The 21,435-nt window shown below is 41.4% G+C and overlaps 1 protein-coding gene across 2 annotated transcripts in view; it reads right to left on the bottom strand.

The window, feature by feature from the left end:
- Positions 1-21,435, bottom strand: part of trappc12 (trafficking protein particle complex subunit 12) — a 46,525-nt gene that overhangs the window by 18,876 nt on the left and 6,214 nt on the right. For both annotated transcript variants that reach the window (XM_022192506.2, XM_051951026.1), the window contains exons 3-5: positions 20,157-20,273; positions 4,038-4,151; positions 99-237 (exon numbers count right to left, since the gene is read on the bottom strand). In XM_022192506.2, coding sequence (XP_022048198.2) covers positions 99-237; positions 4,038-4,151; positions 20,157-20,273 — 370 coding nt within the window. The remainder of the gene's footprint in view (positions 1-98; positions 238-4,037; positions 4,152-20,156; positions 20,274-21,435) is intronic.

The raw sequence follows: 21,435 nt of genomic DNA, 5'->3' as shown, positions 1-21,435 counted from the left end.
TACAAAGAGTGCTCCTCCCACATAAAATGTCAATAACAGGCCAAAGAAGAGAAAATGGTGTGGTTTTATACAAAGTAAATGTGTGTTTGGGTATATACCTCTCCTTCCAGGGTAAACAGTCGGGTAGAACTCATAGTAGAGGTCTGGTTGATCCAGGTTGCCGAAGGGTTCAAATTCCAGCTCAGCATTTTGGAAAAGGTTCAGCTTGGTGAGGAGGGCCAGACGCACCAGCCAGAGCTGAAAACCACACAAACACACCCCTCTGTTTGTAAAACGTATAAAACATTTATCAAATATTCTGAGCACAAAAGCAGCAAAAACAGATAGACTGTGCAAATAGTCTTATCTCATCGGGTGTGCTGCAATCTGTCTGCTGTGTAAACACTTCATATATATATGTGTAACTGTATGGAAACTGCTAAGACAGTTATCTCCAAGTTATGTCATTAGTCAAAATATTAAAGCATGAGTAGCTAACTTGGTTAACAGCAAAAACATAGAAAATACACTGCTTAATAACATAAAAAAAATCACCTTCTTTTTAATCCTCTATGCAATATATATGATATAATCTTGTTTTACATTGGGGTAGAATTATTATTAATACTACTACATAAAAAAACATGCATGTTTTAGCTGACAAAACATACATATAGTAGACTGTATATATAGAGCATGTGAGTGTGATTAATGTAAATCTTGTCAACAATGTGGATATTACTTTAGAACTACTTAAAACCAGTTTGTTGGCCTCCCCTCAAGTGAAACCTGTCAGGATTAACTGCACTTCTCCCTGTTTGACTGCATCAAACTAAAGATTTTGAGGTCATCTGACCTAAGGGGGAACAAACTATTTACATCGGGATGTTATTGGGAAAGCATGTTGTGTAACTCTACTCTTTATGTATGATGTTAGAGCATTAATTAGCTGTGACATTACAGTTTTAATCACGACAAAATATCATGTTCTATTGTTTGGATGATTCTTTTTGTTTTCTGTCGATCAACAGTGGAAGTAAACCGTTGGGCTTTAGAGGATAACATTCTGGACCAATGGTGTGAAAATTTTATTAGAATTTTTCATTTTCAATATGCTTTTTTCAAAATGCACGTTTTAGGGATCAGCTGATCTGTTATTAACCAACATGTACACTGATAAAAATGAAAACCTTGGTGACAAAATGTAAAATTACAGAAACTTCAATAAAATTGTTTGTTGAAACGCCTCTGATTGTTTATGTTTAATTAAAAAAGAACTTAATGTTCATTATTTAGTGTTGTTTCATGGCATCTATGCCATCTATCCCTCCCCCCAAATATAAGAATTCACTCTGGACTATGACACACTGATGCTCTATGTAAAACTGTATCCTCTGCTGCTATTGCTATTATTATCAATATTGTTGCTGTTAAATTATTACTGATCTTGCACGACCATTGCACCACAGCAAACTGGTCAACTGGGACTCAGCACCTTACTCTGCAACTGGATCATGGATTCATGGATTCACTGACCTTGCACAACAGACCTACCTCACAGTACAAAACCATATCTTTATCCTATCTTGTCTTTTATAAGAACCACAGTGCCTTTATTGGCATTTTTTATTATTTACTTATTTTTCTTTGTCTAATTTGTGTGTTTTGTTGTGTCTGTGCACTTCACCGTTTGTCCTGTCTTTACACTTGTCCGTATGGGACAGCGGGGAACGCAATTTCGATTCCTTTGTATGTTTAATGCATGTGAAGTAATTGACAAATAAAAAATTGACTGACTGACTAGAACCAATCAGACGGAGCTGTAGGTGGAGCATAGTGGTGACTAAAGATTAAAAAAAAAATGACACTGATCATTTTTAAATGCTGAAATTGGACCTGTAATCATGTATTTACACACACAAACACCCACACACTACACTAAAACAAAAAGACCAAATTCAAATGTAAAAGTCAAACTGCTAAATCCATAGGAAGGTCATGGAAATGTAAAATTTATGTTTGTTCTAAATATAAATTTGAGAAAAGTTGCATTCTCAGTGCTCCATGCAGATCTGGTCTGTACCTAAAGCACTTCCTCATTCGCTCATTTAATACTCCCCATGTAACAGACACTAAGCAGTTTATTCAGTAATGAGAAAGTACTAATCATCATTATTTTGTTTTGTCTCTGACAGTCACACAAGTAGAAAACAGTGTGCACACCATGGGCACATTTAACTGAGGAACGTCTGCGGGCACATAGTGCATCTGTTGTTACACTCACGTACATGAAAAAGGTGAAATGAAACAGAAAATACAGAACAAAATATGACAGCCTCAGTGTTCCCATTTGCCTCCAATTTTTTACTTTAAAGTGATACGTGATACTTAAGAACTGCTTTATTAATTCACCAGCTGATGTGGATGTTTCTTGCTTTAAGTTTCTTTTTTTTCTTGCGCATAAAAATCATACTGAGATGGTGTTCCTTTCAGACTACAGTTAGGATTGTGTTGGACTGTGTATTCTGTGTAGAGCTGAACCACATCTGGAGAGCACACACTGGTCCAGGATCAGTTGTTGATCGGAAATGGAAGCCCAGTCACATGCTGTATTCTGAACTGGCTGAGTCGGGGATGTGAGCCTCCCTATTAGACGATGTCATGGAAGATCTGGTGAGCAGCATGTGACATGATTAAAGACGCTGCTCTGTAGATTCCTGTCTTCACTGTGGACCACCACGACACTGCTGCCTGTCATTAACACTGATCGATTACAAAGCCTAGAGGAGTTGAGGCATCAGGTGAGCTGTTTACAGATGAACACATTTGAAATAAACCTGGAGCAGATTTCAGGACAAACGGAGACTCAAGATAAATGAAAACGTTAAAGCAATAACCTTTTGATTTATTCTGTAGTACAGATCTGACCATTTTAGATATACAGACTTTGTTGTGCAGCTGAAGCAGATGAGAGATGATCGAAGCGGACTGAGCTTCGTTCAATGCAAAAAGATACTCTCCTTTTCAAAATGCCCATCTACATCAATACAAAGACATAATTTAGCTCACTGTTAGCAAAAAGAATAAATATGTAGATTATGTTTTCAAGGATTCATTACCATGTTGGACCGCTGCAGTGATTTCAGTGTTCGAGGTTTCCATTGTACTGCACTTGGAAAAATTTTTACAGCAAAGCCAAAAAAATGTGAGCCTACCCTATCTGCAAATGAACATGTTTTTTTTGGTTTAAATACCTATTTGTGTGTGAAGGGGCTCAGAACAGAGAGCAAAGAGGGAAGATCTGCAGAATAACGGCTGTATATTTTAAAATTCTCTTTTGTTACTTTATTGTTTCCTTTACAAGATTTCTGTATAGACTGACAGAATGTTTAATAACGTAAAACAAACTGATAAGTGGCATGAGGCAACGACATGGTCAATTAATTTAAAGTCTCGATCACAGGGGTGGCCCTCTTAATGAGCTGATGCAATCATCCATCTTCTGAATAGAACCCCACAAACACAGACAGAAAAAAACTGCGAGCAGCAACACTGAAAAACACACGAAAAGACAGTGCTCCAAAAACAAAGTCAATGATGAGAACCATTTTGGACTGTCCTCTCTTACAGATGCCTGTTTTAGTGGTGCTGATGTAGAAGAGGACAAATCCCACATTGGTCTTACTAAAATTAATTTTAATAAATTTCCATATATCAAATATCCTCTAAAAATGTATCATCATTTTGATAAAAAAAAAAGTAACCAAAAACGTAATGTTCCTCTGATAACCAAATAATAGGGTACTGAATAACGTGTGAAATAATATCAGTGAGGATATTTCACAACACTATTCTTCAATCATATTACTGGGCCTATTTTCAACTAGATGTAAAATGTATTTCATTTTCAAGTGCTGTTGAGGAATAATTACATTATTGTGTAGTACAGGACATGTACTGGCTTCAACCCTCTCCGCCACCCACGAAACAAAAAGACAGACAGACTGGTGGAGAGACAGAGGGATGGATGGATGAGGAAAGAGTCCCTGGCGTCCTACCTGCAGCGAGTCTGTGGTGTGGGAGGTTGGCTGGCTGGCTTTGCCGTATCCCTGACCGTGAGCTGTCAGCAGCCGGCCCGTCAGATCCACTGCAGCCCGCCAGTTCTTACTGCTCTGCAGGGGAGGAGAGACACGACAGGTCTGAACCACACCGCCCTGACTGACCGAGTGACCACGAGTACATGTTCAGGGGGACACATGACCAACAACATACATGACCAACAACTTACACACTTTGTTTCAAGTACTAGGAATGAATTATTTTTCCTGTTTGGTTTATTTTTTTTTCTTGGTCTCCAGTATTCTCACAAAAGAAGAGATATTTCAGAATACTCACAATAAACATAACTTTGGTTTATTACTCTGTTGTGTTCCTTGGTGGAGTTATGTGACGATAAGTGTTGGTTTATTTGTCTGTCTGTTAGCAACATTACTCAAAAACAGACCAATGGATTTGGATGAAATTTCCAGGGAAGGTCAGAAATGACACACGGACCAAGTGATTAGAATTTGGCCAGGGCTCCAGACTGCGACTAAATGGTGCATTTTGCGACCAAAATTTGAGCGAGTGCGAGTAAATTTTTCATCTACTTGCGCATGTGCAACCAGTAAATTTGCCGATTTCTTTTTAAATTATTATTGAATATTTTTTGTTACTGACAAACGTCTGCTCCACACTTCAGCCCAGTAGACAGTAATGCGCAAATAATCTGTTTGCCAACCAACATTAACTCTAAAAGAAGACAGGAGTCGAACACCAAAGAAGAAGAAGGCCGGTCAATGTGTGTGAGAGCGGGGGGGCGAATGATGGTGAAGCTCCTGATGTTTCAGAAAGCCTTTATTTACGTTCAGCCTTATTTTCAACACAAATTCACCTTCCTGTCCTTCACTCCTTTCTTGTCTCCATTCCAGCTGCTTCTAAGTTTAGACACATCCTTTGCTAGACAGCAACAGCGTGAAACCGTTTTCTTTCATCTTTAAGTGGATTTTCGGACTTTTCAACAGCATCTTCGCCATGTCAAGAAACCTCTTTTTAGAGAAGCACTTCCTGTGCCGCTGGAAAGGTTACAAAATAAAAGCCCGTAGCATTAAAAATACGCCTTCAAAATAAAAGCCTGGAGAGAACAGTTATTTCAACACTAGCAAAACAAAGACTTGCAAAAAGTAATGAATTGATCAACAGACCTTTATAAGAGTAATTTACACGTGATTCAGTATAAATACATAATGTGCACATGCATAATATGCCTGTGTTCAGCACAAGGTCATTTTTTATTAAAATTTTAATCTGTCGGAAATTATACATCAACTGAGCAGCTTTGGTGGAGTACTGCGCTCTGAGTGCTTTTCTTATGTTGTGTCAACTGCTGCACAATAAAATGTGAATTGAAAACATAGTTTCTGCATTTATTGTGCAAGTATTTATCAGTAATACAGTGAAAATGAGAGGAAATGTGAATATTTACTGTGCAAGTTGATTTTGATGTGCGCCCCTACATTTTCTGGTTGCGCTCCTAAAATTTTAACTTAGGGGCCACTGTGCTCCTAGGAAACAAAGTTAGTCTGGAGCCCTGTTGGCAGTGATGCGGTTTATAGTCTGGATCCACTGATTTGTTAAAGATTTCTGTATCATTGCCAGATAGCGGCACGGTGTCACTGTAACCATGACAAGTGAACACTACATCAGCTGATTGTGATCCTACTACAAATCCACCTCTGAGGACTTTTCCATCAGAAATGATCCAAGGAACAACTGATTAAATTGTGGGGGTGTTTCTGAGTCTCATCAATACCCTCCACCCGCTACATATTTAGGTCACGTGATTCGGTATCCGTACATAACGTACACATGCAGAACACACGCCTGTGCTCAGTGCAAGGTAATTTTTTTTTAGCCATCGGAAACAATACAAAGGCTGAGCAGCCTTGGGGGAGTCCTGCACTCTGAGTGCTTTTCTTGTTTCTGCTGGTTCTTGTTTAAATAGCTCTGTTAGTAACGATAATCGCATGTTCACCAATGTATTCATCCAGCTCTGAGAATGTGGCAACATCCCTAAAACAAAATACAATAAGTCAAAAATCTGTCTGCAACCTGAACTTTACAATTGATTCTTCATTTTGGAAACTGGAAAGTTTGTCAGCAATTTTGATGGTCTACTTTAACTGGAGTTCTCAGCCATGCCCCATAGTAATTAACAGCAGTACTGACTTTGGTCAGATGCAGCGTATAATTGTAGGCTGAGTACCAAACCACTCACACATGACTACAATATATTTACTACTTACCATTTATTTTGAGTGTGAAATGTATGAAGTATACAGTGTCCTCAAAAATCATCAAACCAGAGTGAGTATAAGTGTTTCTGCTAACAACACAAAATTGCAATGTGTTGGCTTTTATAGTTCTAAAATTACTGCTGGTGCCACTCTACGCCTCCAGTGACGACCACAAATCATGATGAGTGTCTCCAATCTAAATGTGCTCAAAATAGAGTGACCTGCTAACTACTTACTGTTTGATTTCTAAAACACAGATGAAAAATTCAGCACTGCTTACCTTTGTTTTTAGCTTCCAAATAATTCTGGCAAAACTTGTTTTTCTTAACAGCCTGTCCATCACTGCACTAAACTGCGGAGGGTAACAGTGATATTAATCTAATATCTATTGGTTATTCTCTATGACTATCACGTATACGTCAAGCATAAGCCTCCCATTTCCTCCCTTTCCACTGTTTGTGTGTGACTTTTTTAAAATTCTTGTTCACTGAGAGACACAACAATAACAAACTACAAACAGCAGACTAAATGGTAAAAATGAAAAGTTTTGTCAAATATCTGAATTGCACAATCAGGAAATCCTGCTTGTTTTTTCTCTAAATGACTCCTTTTATTGACAGAATAATAATAATTAGGTGGAGTCAGACTCTCCTCCAGCACTGAGAGTCACTATGTGAGACTAACGGTAATGGCATTATTTTCTCTCAGCTCAAGGTAGCCTCTTTATGTCATCTGTTTTGTCCAATCAAAAGTCTAAAATCCTAAAATATTTACTTTAAAATTAAAAAAAAAAAAGAGGAGAGCATTTATTACATAAATATTTCAGTACAAAGTGTCTTCCCCAACAGAAATTTTCTTTGTATTACAGCATTCCCCAAAGTAGGACTGCAAAATCAATGAAAATAATGATTATAATAATGATGTTAGATCAGGCTGCACAGTGAATCAGTGTTAGCACTGTCGCCTAGTACTTAGAAGATCTCCGGTTTATGTCCTGGCCTTCCTGGGATCTTTCTGCATGGAGTCTCCATGTTCTCCTGTACATGTGTGGCTTTTCTCCAGGTTCTCCAGCTTCCTCCCACAGTCCAGAAACATGCTGAGGTTAACTGGTGATTCTAAACTGTCTGTAGGTGTGAATGTGAGTGTGATTGTTTGTCTCTATGTGTAGCCCTGTGATAGACTGATACATGTCCAGGTGTCCCTACATTCACTCTAAGTCAGCTGGGATAGATGGTATAGATAATAGATGGATGAATAGTTGTCAAATCAAAAATAAAAAAAAAACACTAGCCTAGCCGCGCTAGACAACCCACGGCAACGAATTTAATTCTCTGCCAGGGTGGGCCTAGTTACCCTCCATAAGGCTTGAGGCTGGATGCTCCTAAAACTGGCCGGACGAATCACCATGAAGTGTAGAGTCAGAAGGCGGGCGTAACGAAGTGACGACAGAGGCACGACGATTCTGACAGAAACAACCGGAAACAATAAACAGTTATCTTTCGACTCGGCTTTGGCCACAGCCCTTAAAGCTGCTGTCCGGAGTTTCCGTTTGTTTTCAATTTATGTATAATTTTTTAACAAAGCTTAAATGTGTTAGTCTAGTTCGATACTATAATATAAAGTTAGTATAACGCGATATGAAAATTTATTCCTGAGCTCCGCCTTCCTCTCATAGACCCCCATGTTATTCCAAAAAGCGCCGGTCGCTGCCGACCAATCAAGTTCGAGCTTCAGCTTTGTCATGCTGTCAATCAACGGTTACGCGCACAGCAAGCAAGCCCATGCAGAGGTGGGCGAGCTACGCACTACGCAACCGCGCGCACATTTGTTTTGCTTGTGGAGGAGAGAGCATCAGGGATCAGCAACTTCCAGAAAAGTTACCAATCCCATGGCTTGTCAAGCCAAGAGACTGCAGGACGTTTTTTGGCTCGGGGTGCTCGCGTCGTTCCCCGACCACGGCCTCCATAGCCCGCCTGACGGCTTCGTTTAGATGCCCGACCTCTGGAGGAAGATGTTGGGGCGTCTGGGACATACTCTTCGTCAGAGGAGTCATGCAATTCTGAACTCTAGATAGAAATAAATAAACAATGTAACACATATACACGCGTAAATGCACTAAGTTTGATAAACAACGTCATTGAGAGGGATACACGAGTGTAATCACATATTGACACTTTACTCGTTCGTCCTAACAGATTCATGTTATTTTGGTATTAGGACAAGTTAGACTCAATACAGCATTCTAACGTTATTCCTTTATTATTTACTAAATATACTAAATGTAGAAGAGGGGAAAACAGCAAAACAGGCGAGATGCTGCAGCACTCTGGGCACCCCTCTCATGTACTGCGCGCGTGCACAAATAAAGGGGCGAAATCAGAGGGACGGAGGGTGGGACCAACAGTGTTTTGGGAGACGCTGCGATTCAAACTCCGGACAGCAGCTTTAAAGATTTGAAGCTAAAATTCAACTTGAAAGATAAACAAAGGACGGCACTGAAGTGTTTCATTGAGAAGAAAGACGTATTTGGACTTATGCCGATGGGATATGGCTAATCCTTAATATACCAGTTGGCTCCGCGGCTCCGCTGGTTGGGAAGCTAATGGGACTTAGCCACAATCCGCCGGTGCTCTAGGAACTATGTCAGCCTATTCGTTGCGTTGATTGGTTGTATACCTACCCAATTGCTGCAGAGGGATTTGATAGACAACCTTTTAGCCCGCCTCCCTCCCTGTCGAGCGTGCCTAGACCCTTGTGCCTTCAGAACATGGGGTCTAGCGCGGCTAGGCTAAAAAAACACATTAATAATCGCAAAAACAGGACGTGAAAAGTTGTTTGAATGAACTTCTCTTGGGAAAGGCAGTGAAGTGAGAAGGACAAGGTCTTGAATTTTCTGGAGATAAGTCTCAGGTCAGAGTAGGCGGACAATAATGGGAGGATTTTTAGTTCCTTACACCGGTGTCAACTCCAAAGTGATATTAATGTGACATCTAATGCTGCAGAATTAGTCACAACATGTGACTAATATGTGAATGAGTGAGGTGTGGGTAAGAACTGGTAGCCATTGAAGCTGGAGGACAAAGTACCTACACACACACGCACACACAGATATTAGCAGCATCTGCTTCCACAGGAGGTGGTACAATAGGTAAGTGGGGGACAGAGGTGGGAGGGGGGTGTAGAGTCACCCCACCCCATCAACACCCATGACAAGGTCGGCTCGTCGATTGGGTCCTAAGTGCTGTGCCATTCATCACAGCCAGGGAGCTAATTAGGAGAGAGGGAGAGAAGGCTACTTTCTTTCTAGTCATCTTTATCACAAAACTCATCATCCTCTTCCGTCTCCTCCTCCGCTGTATCTGTTCCCTTCATCCCATTCATCCTCCCTTCATCCCTTTTCTGCTTTGCTATCATTCTTTTCGGCTCAGAATTTGCCTCCATCTTGTCGTTTTCTCTTCTTTTCCTCTCCCTACATCTCCTCCTGCCCTTTCATCCAACTCTGATGCCTACTTCCCTTCTCTTCCCGCTGTCATTGTTTCCTCATACATTGCTCCTTCCTCAGCCCATCCTCCTCTCCTCTCCTCTCCTGCCCTGTGCCAGTAGCTGCGCTGCCTCTGAATCTTCATTAGAGGGGGAAATGAAGCTGAAAACGAGGAGGCAGCCTGGATGGCCAAAAGCAGCTGCAGTCACTCACACACACACACACATATCCTGTAGTACGCTACAGTACATCGCTGCCCTGCCATGGGGCACAAGAAGAAGACAGGTGTGTGTGAGGAGTGTGTGCGTGAGACTGGGATGAGGGGTCAGTAGAGGAAATGAGAACAGCTAGGAGTGGGCCAGTGGTGGTGTACAATAGCTGCATTCACACACACACACACACACACACACACACACACACACACACACACACACACACACACACACACACACACACACACACACACACACACACACACACACACACACACACACACACACACACACACACACACACACACACACACACACACACACACACACACACACACACACACACACACACACACACACACACACACACAGAGTGAAGACGGCAAACAGAGGGATGAGGGGTTTCAACAGAGGATAAGCAGGATGTGAATGAGGGCCAGGGGGGCTGCAGAGAGGCGCTGCAAGGAGCCAAAGAGAAAAATCCCACAGAACAGGTGGTGTGAACTTCAGCTTAGGCCTTACATAACTATGCAGCATCGCTGCTACGCCTAATTTTGTGCTCTGATATTATCTTCCGGCAGCCTATAATTTTAGGTCTTGAACCAAACCAAACATTACACACACAGAGGAGCTGTGATTTGAGTAGAAAGCATGGAGACTGTGTGGTTCAAGTGGCAAGGTCACAGGGTTAGTCTCCATTAAAGACGCGATGGAAGTGCCCTTGAGTAGATAATGACGGCTGTGTCTGCTTCACTGTCATCTAAAATGGTCGAACCTCAGGGTTGACCCCGCTGATGGAAAAAGTGAAAGAACAATCACAGACTTGACTGTTCAAGATGCTAATCTAACATTCAGAATGTACAGGGTCTTGACTCCAGCTGTCAGCATTCATTACTGTTGCTGAAATTCCTATTGTTCCTTTTCAATTTCACTCAGTCAACTTCTGTCCAGTCGTGCTTTTCCACACAAAAGCAAGGTTACCAATCTGTGGTATAATTTAATGAAATAACAGACAGAACAGGAAATAACCACACTGATCTGCTCTATTGTGATCATTGGAACTCTTCAGGCACCACCTTTATAAGTTCATAGCAAACCGGTAAAACAAGATAAAACACTTCAACACGACAAACAAAAAAGCACCTCATGGTGGTGCTGGAGGGAAGGTCCAAGTTAGTAGATGAAGTCCTGAGGCGACCATTTATCCACATCTGAAACACTTTAGTCTAGAGCAAAGACTGACCAACCACGAACCACACTACTGCATGTGGCTAAACAGGTCAGGTGAGCTTACTTCTCATTTGATGGCATACAGTGTGCTTCATAATAGTTCGCTAGGAATTCCATCATGCATACAAACCTTCCTGTCACTCATCAGGCTTCAATGATTCTAACTAACATAGAATGGGCAGTGGGACAACAAAAACATAGATAAACAATAGGCTGGTGGTGATTAATAATTTAGCTCAGCTCAAATGCATAATCAGATTCCCCTGAAATCAAATGAGGAGGCATTACCATGGTGATTAATTGCCGGTAATATTAAATGCGGGGTTGACTATAGAGGCTCAGTGACAGATGTGTGCTGGGATTCTGGAGCACTGCCTCCCTGTCTTTTGTATGATGTTTTGTGCTTTTATTTGAAGATGATGGGTAGTACACACCTGCCTTTGCTCCAGACAGAACAAAGACATCAGACAAAAATAAGAAAAGGAGACAAACAAGACAGGAGCAGTCGGATATGAACCCTCAGAGTCACAGTGGTGCTCCAGAGTGTCCCTGGGGTAAGGACTCAGCTATGATTTGGTATAATGACTAAGATGAAAGTTAATCCAGTACCATTTATCAAGAAGACCCCCCTATAAATATCTCACATGTAAGCAGAGCACATGCTATAAACATGTTCAGAGAACACAACTTTATTCAATCTAATTAAGTCTGACTTCAGTAGTATTACAGTGGTTTAGCCACACTCCTTCTTACTCACTCCCACACAGAACAACGTGTGCAATGGAAATATACACACATTACGTCCTCTATCACTTTCTCTCACACACCAACACATATACATAATTAGTCTCGTCGCGAGTTTAAAAGGGGTGAGGCTTCTTAATTGTGTTGAAGATCGGAAGTTCAGCGCGCCTATCCTTTGGTGAGTTTTAAAAAAACATCCAGCATAACAAAGCTTGATGAACAAATGAACGCCCACTTGTTCTCTCGCAAGACCCAAAGCCTCCAGGCGAATCTAACTTTAAAAGGCTTCCTCACACCAGCTTTGGTTAACACAGGGAGTTCCAGTGCTACTTCAATTAAACCCCTGCATTTTGGATTACACAGAGGGTGCTGGAAAAAAAAAAAAAAAAAAAAACCATTAGTAATATGCTAAAAGAGAATGCCAGTCACTGCAACGGCGGCCAACATTACTTTGATGCCTCAGTAGTTGGTCTGCAGACACTTGAACCAGGGGACAGATATTGCCCTCCAGCTGAAGGATGCCATGCTCGGGTACTGTACTGATATGAACTTCACACAGCAGCCATTTTGTCTCCCACAGGCAATAGCTGGACGCTTCAAACAGTATCACCGAGAGACATCCGGACACAAAGCAGCATAATATATTTTGTGAATACACCGTGCTAGCTCATAGCCTGTAAGAGAACTCCACATAGCACTCCCTAAGATTGCTCAACACAGCTTCCAACTTCTAAGTGATGTTCCTCTGAGTAATATCAACCACTGATTGACTAGTGGGCTACGGGATACTGTTTGATGGTTTGGTTGTCAACAATAACACCATGTCCCCAGTTCCCTTTCCCTCTGAGAGCACTGCTGAAGACTGCATTAAAATGTTCTGTCAGGCCTGATCTACAACCAGCTACTCTACACACCAAGCATCCCCCAGTATCACTAGGCCGAAAGTTTTCTAAAAACTAAACTGATTGGTCATCAGTTGTGGTGACAATGAATTCCCTAAAGGAATTGCTGAGATCTGGGAACGCAGTGAAATGCGAGCAATTAGATGATTACAGTGCGTTGTTAAAACATATCTGAAGGCATAGGTGTTGTGGTATCTCTTCAGTACAGCCACATCCGAAGGCAGTGCGAAATTGACTGATTTAGAGACGAGAGAAGGATTGTCAAGGGACTGAAATGATAGGCACTTTCAGACAGTCTCTATTGAAGCCATTCTTTGGTGCAAATGAAAAATGGCATAAGTAGTGTAAAGAATGAAAAATAAAGGTTGAAAGAGAAGCTCTGATCATGTGCACCTGACCAACTACTCTGTGAAGTGTGTTTGCCTGTTGAATTGTTGATTTTGGAAGGTGACAAATGCTTGGATGCAAAATTTGTTACAGGTGTTACAGAATGGGTTATAAATACTGTTGTTACCATGTGACAAACCACATGTGAATCCAGCCTGACTTGTGTCTCTTCTGTTAGTACGAGTTGTTTGGTATTTATCAGCTTGTATCAACAAGTGAACTAGATTTTATGTATTTCAATAAAACTTTCTAATCTGATTCTGATCAACAGCAAGTATTCCACACAACAGTTCATTCAGGGACTCAGTTTGTAAACCGTGAAAGACGGACACCTAATTTGGGTAATAACTTTACCATTTAGCTTTGGTATATTCACCACTGCTTGTGGAAGCAATCACCAGTTCAACTTTAATTTTCTAGGAAAGGAAATAGATGGAAATGCTGGTTGATCGATAAACCGTTGCTCTACCACTATGGATACAGACTGAAGTACTTCAACAACTATGGATGGATTGTCATAGAGTTCTGTAGACAGTCATGGTGCCTAGATGATGGTGATCAGTGATACCTTGACTTTTTCTTGCTACCAGGATGTTTTGGGCTAAGTAGCAAACAGTGAACATGGTAAAAATGATATCTGCTATACAACAGCATGTGAGCATGGTCACAGTTGGCAGATTAGCATTTAGCACTGCTGTTCATAAGTACAGTCCCATAGATGGTAGCTAACACGCTAGTGTGGCTGTATACTTTTATCTATTAATCTGCTGCTATACAGTGGTAAAGTATATGTTGTAAGTACCACAAACAAACAGATCGGCATTGGAATACCACGAATGGCACTGTTCCACTAGCACCTACTTGGCTCGACTCAGCTCGACTCTACTCAACTTGTGATGTTTTCCATTAGGACATAGTAAATGGTACCAGCTACTATTTCAGTACCTACTCGGCTGGAGTTCCAAGCGAGCTGAGTGCAGCCGATAATGTGACGTCTACAGAGTGCAGGCCACTGATTGGACAGGGAGTGATGACACATGAGACCGTGGGTGAATGAAGAGGTGCAGACTTTTCTGTCTTTGGTAGCGGACCAAAGAATACAGAGAGAGCTGGATGGTGCGTCTCACAATGAGACAATTTATCAGGAGGTCTCCGAGCAGATGGCCGCTCATGGATACAGCAGGAAAATGAAGCAGTGTCGGGAGAAGCTGAAAAAGAACCACAACAGCCGGAGTGGGTCAAACCGGAGGTGTTGGAAGTGGTTTAGCCAAATGGACGCCATTTACGGGCACCGACCGGCGAGCGACAGGAGGGAGAATGGCCTCAACTCTGTCGCTGCATTATTGGAGACCATACTGGAGGATTAGCAGTGTTTTGTGTTTTGAGGTGATATTCAATTGAAGACGACCTAAACCGAGTCGAGTAGAGTAGGTGCTAGTAGAAAAGCACATTAAGAATTGGTATATGCCACTTAAACACGATTGATGCTCCATCAGTCATTGGTTACCATGTCATTCCAGAGATTCTTGAGTTGACAGACCTGCAGACTAAACTCCACCTGCAGCTTTACAATAGGTCTGAGCTTATGGCTGCAGCCAACACAAACAGACTAAGGTGAGAACAACAAGCACTAAGGTTTAAACATGCCCTTCAGCACTACAAACGCTGACGGTGCAATACTCAGACCTAGGCTGGTGAGTGCAACTGGTGGCAGAAATGACAGCTATGTAGAAAGGTTATCATAATGACAAGTAAAGGTTACAGCAATGATATCAAAGAGCGATGCAGCAGCTGGGTCATTGCAGTGATTATGGGGGTGTGTCTGTCTGACCCAGCCAAGGTGGGTCTATCTCTCTGCCTTGCACCGACACACACTCAGACACACACACAGACTCAGACACACACACAGACACACATATATACATGCTGGCCCCTGGCCCAGACAGCATCACACTGTGGGAGGAAAGAGAGGTTAGAGTCTCCGGTGGGTAATGCAGAGGGAAGGAAGTGAGAGACAGAGATGAAGGAGAAGGAGGAAAAAGAGGGAGAGGGGAAGAGAGGAGGGGGTGATTGCTAATGAGAGAGACAGATGAGGCCAGCCCAGGGTGGTGCTGAGCTAGAGACTAACTCACTGCTGACCACACCACAGCAGGGACAAGAGAGGAGACAGAGGTCAAGGGAGAAGTAGAGGAGAGGAGAGCCAGCCACTTCATTGACTATCCAACCTAAAATGTACGCTTTCTTAACAAAAGAAGGAATAATATACTTACATTTCAGTTAGTTACGGGTTTATTAGCCCCTAATTTTGTAGTTTTGGACAAATTTTGTTTGTTAATGATCACTTTGTAGTCCCCAAATAATGAAATCTGGGACAGTGTAGCGTCCAGTGAGGCTTTAAACACAAGCAGTCTCAGTTAGATAGTCTGTAACATATGGGACACTGTCACACTTGTGGTTTGAGAAGGGATGGGCTCGAGATAAATTTGGAATGGGGTCAGGAAAACAAGGATTGGAAGTAGATGAGAGTCAGAAGAAAATGTCTATATTACAAATATTAGGGCTGTACAATAGATCTTTTCAGCATCAAAATTGTGATTTAGTCAAACCGCAGGCAGATCAACTCAAAGACATCATGCTCCAACTTTTTCTGCTGCTTGACACACAAAGAAAAGCACAGCACAAAGCTGCTGATTAAATAAATTCCGCCATGGATGTAAAGCCAGATTCAGAAAGCATTCAGATCAGACAAAAAAAAATAAAATTTTGATGCAGGTATGTGTTCAACAATTCCTCACTTTTATCCATGTAAAACTGCTTAAATGAAACCGTTTGATTTCTGAAACAGTTTTACAGTTAAACGACTGGTTGATTGATGGAAAACGTGTCCACAACAATTAATTTATCTTTTAATTCAATGTTTTATCACACTGAAACAAATAATGGGTACTGTTATTTGTTTTTATATTTTAGAGCCTCCACAATCAAAATTTGCTTTAGTTGTAGTTACATTTTCCTACAGATAGTGAGAATATTTTTACAGATCCTCTCAGCTGTGGTACAGGCTGTCTGGCAAAGGCATGCAAGTTTTAATCCACATGAAGATTCATCACAGGGAAGTACTGAGTGTGTCTCTGATGGCAGCTCTCTGACAGAGACTGACTGATGTCCTCATTCACCAGATGAGGGAAGGGACCCTCATGAGACAAAAAAAAACAAAACAAAAAAACAGAGAGAAAGAGCTAGAGAGGAGCTGCAGACACTTCCTCTTAAATCTCTTGAGTGCATTTGCGTGTTTAGTATACATATGTGTACGCATGTATGAGCGGAGGGAGCATGTGGTGGCGATGGGTGCAGTCACACTCTGGCTCTGCAGCATGACTCATTCTGCCAGCTCACAGCAAAGCTCTGCAACACACACGCACATACAAGGATGCCACACAGCAGAACAAAGCTCCGTGGACTGACGACCAATGTCATCTGAGGAAAAGGCCGTACACAAACGATGATCTCAAGAGACAAATAATGCCGAAAAGCACATAATATGTATGAAGAACGTAAAAAGTACAAGTTTGTACTCCTCACATGTGCATACAGTCACACAGAGAAATAATGACACATACTTGCATAATGTACCGCCATGCATCAGTTTCAGCAGACTATAGTTTCAACAGCCACAATGTGGACTTCCCTGTGCTAATATGAGAAAATACATGTATGTATGCATGTATGTTCTGCTTGCTTATGCACATCCTCTGATTTTCCTAACTTTAACCTCCCCTCCCAGCCCAGCGAGCTACATCACCTACGACAGCTTTGATCTATGAATTTGTTTGATCTTAAAGTTTGGGAATGTTAGAATTTATTGGTAAGTAAATCATTTGAATGTAAGTAGATGGAGAAGGCAGATGGTGTCTGATCCATTCATCAGTGGGAGTGACTCAGTCAAAGCCATGCAAAGCTATCCCCCTGCTCCTTATTAAGGAGCACGGTTTTTGGATTCACAGTGGATGATGCAGTGAGTGGAGATGTTGTCCTTCAGCTGGAGGCCCTGGGTACAAGCTTCTGCATTGGCATTCATTCCCTGACTGAACTGCTGTTGAACAAGACACTGAATGTCAGTCACTGCTAAGAGAGTCTCCCTGCAGCTCATTCGGAAATTTGGAATCCCTGTAAAATCAAAATTTCCTGAAAAGATTGCAAGCATCATATTATATGGGCACAGCAGACTGTTGCCAGCCGGAGAACCCTGGATCAAATGTTAAACAACTTCATTCAACAAGGAAAAAGTAAAGGAAATCACAATGCAACTTGGTTAAACACGAGAAGATCTGCATTCTAAAGCTCAGAAGTCATGGAGTCAGTGAGCAAAGCAGGTACGGCAGTAAGATGAGAAGAATTTCCACTAACACATTACATTTTGAATTCATTATGCTTGTTATTAAATCATTCTTTCCTAAATAACTCCATAACTTACTAGAAATAACTCATCTTACATGGTTATTTTTTTTAATTCAAGAGTTGACAACACTCATATTAATTTCCTTCAAATAACCGAATCATTAAGTCTCCAGAGAATCGCCACACAGCAGTCTTCCATGCTCTGAGGTAAAAAGTGTCTCTGTATCTGCTTATGGCCAGGTGAAGCCCTCCTCTGCCTCCATATCTTTCACTCACACAAACACAACTTTCTCTCTGGCTGCTTTGACATCTCTGCTGTAGGTCTGCGCTACATTTCTGCCTCACCATCTCTCTGCTTTCTTTTACCTCTTGCACCAGGGAGCCACCCACACCAATCAGCAGATGGCGTATGATCCTCTTACTTAGACACACACACACACACCATATAGAGCAAGCTGAAAGCACCATCTTGTGTGTGTGTATATATATATATATATACACACCAAGTCCAGAAGGCCCTTGAAATATGCACAGCAGTCCCATGCATAATACATGGGCACAGCAGGAGAAAAGAACTTGTGAGCCGAGTGGATCTCCACCTCTCCATCTCTCAACTCCACCCCTCCCGTCCTTCTCTCCTCTTTCCCCTCTCTCCATCACAGCGTCTGCTGCTGCTGCCGCCGTGCATATGTTTTAAATAACAACTGTCTCTCAGGGTCATCTGTGGGTCACAAATTATGATGGAGGGAATGCAGGAGGGCTGGACAGACGGACAGATAGACGGCAGGAGGAAAGCGAATGAGGTGAGGCTGCACAGTCGCAAAGAAAGACACATATTTCTATGCCTGGCATACATAGCATAATATGAAGAGAAAGGAGACGAATTATTCACTGTTTTCATTCAACTGAGACCCCAGCACCCAGCACCTTCAGTAGAATCACTGACTTTACAGAGTGACTGTCAAAAGGTCAGTCTAGCTGCAGTCACCACAGGATGCTAAGCAGTGCTAGCTTACCAGCGGTTGTCATTTACTAGGTAGAACAATTCAGACATTTCACATGGAAACTGCAATTTCAAGCAATACAATTCGGAAAATTTCCAATCCAGGGTGTGGCTATTAAGTCATGCTTTAACTCAGTTTTATTTATTTAAGTAGATAAAACATTTTTAAGGGTTATTTGTGCTGCATATTTATCAATGTGCACCACAGGGTTAAGGTCTACCTGCTGTGGCTGGACTGGCATGAGCCCACTGCCATTATTTAATAGCCACACTGAGCACATTTTGCAGAACAACTGACCCTGGTTTTACAACATTATGATGCTTTCCTTGTGTGACAACCATGTGGTAGATAGTCTCTCTATTGAACTGAGGCTTGGTTTACAAAAATTCTATCACAAATTAATCTGTACAGTCAGTCAGAAAAATCACAGATATGTTCCAAAGATCATTCAGCTCCAGCATGTACCTCCAGAAAATGTGGCACTCGTAGTGAAGAGTGAAGCTTTTCAGCCCGACACAACACAAACAAATCCACCATTTTATAGACACATATTAAGTTACGGTTTAGTGACAGACTTATTTTTAGCCTGCTGAATACAATGTGAATGTGTGGAGTACTTGGACACAGTTATTTGTTAAGTGAAGACCTTGAAAGCTTAATTTTGAATAGTTTAGCACTACAGGAGTGCATCTCAACTTTATTGTTGTTTTTCCTCTTAACATACAATCTTAGTGTAAATGCAGAGAAGGTATTGACAAAACAACTTCCTTGCAAGTTCCACTTTCTTGTTCACAACCTGTCAATAATTTCACGTGACCTTCATTCACAGATAATAATAGTTAAGTTCTGATGGAATTTGAATAATAAAGATGTTGAACAGGAAACTTAGGAGCCAGCAGACCTTTAAGGGAGTGTTTTTCAGGAGCTGCTACTAAGATCAAGAATGAACTGTCAAACTAACACTCTGTTTCAACTACATGGAAATTATGCAAAGATAAAATAAATTAGCAGAAATACGCATAAAAGTTGAAATAATGACTACATTACAACATTAAACGGCACACATTCCTTTATAAAATTGTATATATGAGGTTTTAATTTCACAGTGAATGTTGTTCAGAAGTGAACATTTACAAATTAGTTCTAGGAGCTTCAGTAGAAAGCAACTGGACTTCTCTTTCAGGTTCTTGAAGACAGAAGCCCACTACCATTATCAAATAACCACACCGTGCACGTTCTGCAGCACGGCTGACCCAGAGTTTAAACTGTCATGTGAATGGTATTCATGCTGTTTTCACTGTGTTACAATCATGCTTTTGACGGTGTTTCATGTGGTGAAGCTCCGTCACGTTTTAAATCTATTACACATTGCAAACTGAACCGAAGCTTGGCTTACAAAAATTAGATCATTTTCTACTGAAGCTCCTAGGACTACCATGATGTGGATGACTAAGAATCTACAGACTTAGAAGTAAGTGACTTACGATGAGCTGTCTGAGGCCGCTGAAGGACTGCTCCACAGAGTTGGCGGTGAGGACCTGCCGCTTGGTGGCTGCCTGCTCTCCCAGGAAACGAAGCATTAGGTCTTTTACAGCATCACCCTGAATCAGAAAACGTAAATTTAATATCATCTAAAGGCATGCAACAGAAGTTTATAAGCACAAGACATGACTTTTAACATGCTGGTGTGTATTTTGAGGACCAGAGTACTAACTGTAGGATATAAAAATATCAGACCAGGACTTGGTAGTTACTTAATATATGCTAGACTTGGGGCAAAAAACATTAATGTGGACATCTCTAGGTTTAGACCAAATCACAATCAATAAAAACAAAATCTTGCCCTAAAAGGAGCAGAACAACAAGCTGCAGACTGGAGAAATGGTATTTTTAATCCAGCTTTAAAGTGGATCTAATTTGCTTGCTGAAAACTGGCTCTTAGACCAAGATGATGGAAAAATCCTTGATTTTTATTCATTTATTCAAGCAGGCATTCAAACACATTCTGAGGGGATAATGAACACAATCGGAGCCGGGAGGTGGACGCACACCATAAGACTCAACTGAATAAATAAGTAAATTGATGTTTCATCAGGGTTGTTATTAAGGATAAATGTTGCTGCTGAAGGAGCTCACAGGATGTTTATTAGAAAAAAAAAGCCAACATGACATGGTGACCCAGCAGCGATGAAGGGCATTAGTGTGTGTGATTACAGATGTCTTCACACTATAACCCTTTTAAGACATGGAACACGGCTGGCTTCATCAATCCGTCAACGTGATGGCATGCTAGTCTTTCAGACATACAGGAGCTTACTTTCCTCTTAATGTTCCTCAGTGTGTCATGCAGACCAAAATCCCCACGGTACCGGAGAGCACACCAGATTCATGAGAGACTGAGTGATGTATAATACATAGTAATGCATTAACAGATTTATCTAACCTGATCGCGGCTGATCAAAGTGTCCAAATTACTAACGGCCCAGTTTATTTCTGATTCCTTAAACACTAAAACTGAAAGCTCAGGACTCAACCTAAAGAAAACAGAGACTCTGTGAGACAGCTCACCTGTCTGAGGTGAACAAAAGTACACAGTGTGATCTGCCATTAAATCCTGATTCATCCTTTCTACGTGTCGGGAATAACTTACAATTATACTAACTAACGAAGGTCCTGCTGTTGCTCCATGAGTATATGCATGCAGCTCTCTCTCTTTGGAGACACTTGTTGATCCCAACGCCATCTGATGCTGCAGGTCTGCAA

The sequence above is a fragment of the Acanthochromis polyacanthus genome, chromosome 1 (genome assembly GCF_021347895.1).
Source record: "Acanthochromis polyacanthus isolate Apoly-LR-REF ecotype Palm Island chromosome 1, KAUST_Apoly_ChrSc, whole genome shotgun sequence".
Taxonomy (NCBI): Eukaryota; Metazoa; Chordata; class Actinopteri; family Pomacentridae; genus Acanthochromis; species Acanthochromis polyacanthus.
This window is presented reverse-complemented; position numbering and strand designations above follow the sequence as displayed.